Below are 3,439 nucleotides of genomic sequence, written 5' to 3' on the forward strand. Positions count from 1 at the left end.
TAAAGAATTGATTAGCAACACCTTTTCTTTGTTTTGTAGAATGGTATAATCATGTCCTTATACACCTATGGATTCTTCTGCTAAATAGATTTTAAAGAATTGATTAGCAACACCTTTTCTTGAGCAAGGGAAATTTTACTTCATAGCACATACATAGTGAGATTTTGTGACATATAGACAGACTTACAAGATCAAATTTTCGCCTCTCATAGCCCATCCCACCCCGCTTGAACACTTAGTAGCATACTATACCCATAAACAAAGCTGTCTTATTTCTTAGTGCTGTACTAAGGTCGACGTGCCGGTTTGGGTGATCAACGTCCGATCTCGGTGAAGTAAGCTCACCAATCCATGTCGGAGCGTGAGACGATTGTTGACTCCATGGTATCGCGCAGTTTGATAAGCCCATTCCAAGAACCCAGACATCACGTAGCCTAAGACATCCACATAGGACCTCAGCCCCGGTCTGTTAACTAGCTGATCGGAATTCAGAACCTTGTTTTGCAAACTTACAAACTCGTCGTCCAAGGTGTGTATCATGTTACTGACTTGGTATATGGACTCCTGCAGGCTGTAATTGTGGAGGACGCAGAGTACGGATGGGAGATCTTCATATTGGCCTTCGCAAAATTCTCTCCGAAAGGATAGAAGGTCGTTCACATAGGCTATTTGATAAGCTACAAGCTCTTGAAGCCTGACAATAGCAGGATCCGCAAGAATCTCATCCTCTAGATCCAGATCGTTACCATATTCCGCCATGATCATGAATACGTAGCCCTCGCCACTGAATTTCCGGAAAGACTGGTAAGTTGCAAGATCGACGATCCCTTTCTCTCGGCACAATCGAGACTCCAGGAGTAAGGCGTAGAAGACATCTTTCACACTGTTAATGAAACGCTTTTGCAGCTGTGAGGACATGGAGGAGCGGATTTCTGTCCATACATAGAGCAGCTGTTTGGACAATTGCTGTAGATCGCTGATCTTCAAGTAATTGTTGGAGGAGCAAGGCCGGCCTTCTAGCAGAGACAGGATATAGTCGTAGTACTCCTTTCCTGACGTCAAATCGTTGGCCAAAGGCAACAAATCTTCACTCAAGTCATCCAGGATGCCCAGCAAGGCGATCATCTTACACAAGGGCAATACCTTGTGATGCACCGCATCCGGCATTGCCAAACAAACAAACAATGGGGCGTTCGATTGAATGAGCAACTGCTTGAATGCTTCATTTGGTGGCTGCAAACAAGCTATCAACCAAGGGTCGTAGGCCTTTCGGACAGCATCATAATGGCGATGCAATTTAGGTAGTGTCGAGCAAGGGAGCGGGGGAAGGTAGAAACTCCGTGCGTCTACTAGTTGAGTAGGAGGGGCGATTTTAGGGGGGGCATTCTGGCGATGGGTAGGGGGATGCATCTTCTCGGAGCAGTCAAGTTGAGGCAAAGTCGAAAAGGTTGGCTTATCCATGCTCTCTTGCCTGACTAATGTGGCTTGCAAAGGACTTGGAAGGCCTCAGAGTAAGTAGTGCAGGTGGAAGCACCCAGCCATACACTTATATAGGCCACTCTGTCGATCATACGTGTTGAAGTAAAGGAATTTCGGAAGCCAGAAGCCATTTTTTAAGGGCCGACCTTCTATAATGGCATTAAATTTCATATTCATTAACAAGTTACTATGCGGTGAATAAAAGATGCAATGCATGTAACGACTGCCAAGGAAAACCGAGAGAGAGAGAGAGAGAGAGAGAGAGAAGAAAGTAATAAGGGGAATAGAGGGCTAGCTGAAAGAGATGTGCACATTGCCATTGCCTTTTTCTGTCCTTCAGATGTTGACATTTTCTTACACCACATCCGCAAGAGAGAGAGAGGCAGAGAAAGAGAGAGAGAGACAAAAAGATTGGTCGGTGGTTGGCTCCTTGTACAAGGAGTCAATATATACCCTTTCAGCTTTGGTTTTATGCACATGGCGTTAAAGGATTTTTGGAAGCCATTTTTGGCACCATGTAGGAATATCCGATCATGGAGGATGTTATCATGTGGTTTCACTCTCCTCTCAAAATTCAATTTTAATGAGAGAGAGAGAGAGAGAGAGAGAGAGAGAGAGAGATTAGTCGGTGGGTGACTACTTTTTACAAGAGAGAGAGGGAGAGAGAGACATCGGACGATGGGTGACTACTTTTTACAAGGAGCCAGTATATATAAGGAGTAAGCATATACGCCCTCTCAACGTTGATTCTATTCACGTGGCATTAAAGGATTTTTGGAAGCCATTTTTGAAGGGCCAACCTTCTATAATGGCATTAAATTTCATATTCATTAACAAGTTACTATGCGGTCAATATAAGTTACAATGCATGTAACGATTGCCAAGGAAAATCAATAGAGAGAGAGAGAGGGAGAGAGAGAGAGAGAGAGAGAGAGAAGGAAGTACTAAGGGGAATAGAGGGCTAGAAAGACGTGTGGAAAAAGACCAATATTCCAATTTGCGTATTGGCATTGCCTTTTTCTTGTCCTTCAGATGTTGACATGTTTTTACACTACACGCACAAGAGAGAGAGAGAGACAAAGAGAGAGATTGGTCGGTGATTGACTCCTTTGTACAAGGAGTCAATATATACCCTTTCAACTTTGGTTTTATGCACATGGCATTAAAGGATTTTTGGCTGCCATTTTTGGCACCATGTAGGAATATTCGATCATGGATGATGTTCTCATGTGGTTTCACTCTCCTCTCAAAATTCAATTTTAATGAGAGAGAGAGAGAGATTGGTCGGTGGGTGGGTCGGTGGGTGACTACTTTTTACAAGAGAGAGAGGGAGAGAGATTGGTTGGTGGGTGACTCATCTAAGTCTTGGTTTTCATCAATAAGTAAAAAATGTATATATCAACTAGTTGCGTTGTAGGACTTAGCTATAGATTTCAGCACATGTCTTTAAATTATAGTGAAGAATAGTTTTACTCTATGGCATGAAACTTGATAGAATGACTAAAGATTGAATATATTACCCATTTGAAAGGATCGATAACTACAAGTAAAGTAGTAATAAGAAAAGGTTCTCTTTGTCAAATAGACTTGTTATATTTTTGCTACACATGGTTGATATAAATTTCTCTAAGCATATTGGTGGAAATAATCTCAACGAGTACAAGAGAACAAAGGCATTAATTTTTTTTAAAATGATAATTAGAATGATAATATCCTCAATTGTTTATAAATCCCAAGATCAAGTGCATTCTAGTAGTTCTTACTCAATACTCAGTTTCTCTCATAACATCAATACAATTGAAAGTTGCTTTTATAGAAGCGCAGGTAGCTGATGTTCTAAATATATAGTGATCTCAGTTAGCAAGGATTCTAACAATATTAAATTCAACTTGGGTATAAACTAGGAAAACCAATACAAACTTGTATGAATGTAATGACCTCAATGAATTATCATATTTGT

The 3,439-nt window shown here is 41.3% G+C and overlaps 1 protein-coding gene across 1 annotated transcript; it reads right to left on the reverse strand.

Annotated features, from left to right (window-relative positions):
* Positions 1 to 276: 276 nt before the first annotated feature.
* Positions 277 to 1,167, reverse strand: LOC147899170 (microbial Terpene synthase-like protein 13). Its single transcript, XM_087377651.1, has one exon. The coding sequence runs from the start codon at positions 1,165 to 1,167 to the stop codon at positions 277 to 279; it is 891 nt and encodes a 296-aa protein (XP_087233777.1).
* Between the last annotated feature and the right edge of the window lie 2,272 nt (positions 1,168 to 3,439).

Source organism: Dipteris shenzhenensis, chromosome 8 (assembly GCF_047967505.1).
Source record: "Dipteris shenzhenensis isolate YYH24624 ecotype China chromosome 8, Dip_SZ_1.0, whole genome shotgun sequence".
Taxonomy (NCBI): Eukaryota; Viridiplantae; Streptophyta; class Polypodiopsida; order Gleicheniales; family Dipteridaceae; genus Dipteris; species Dipteris shenzhenensis.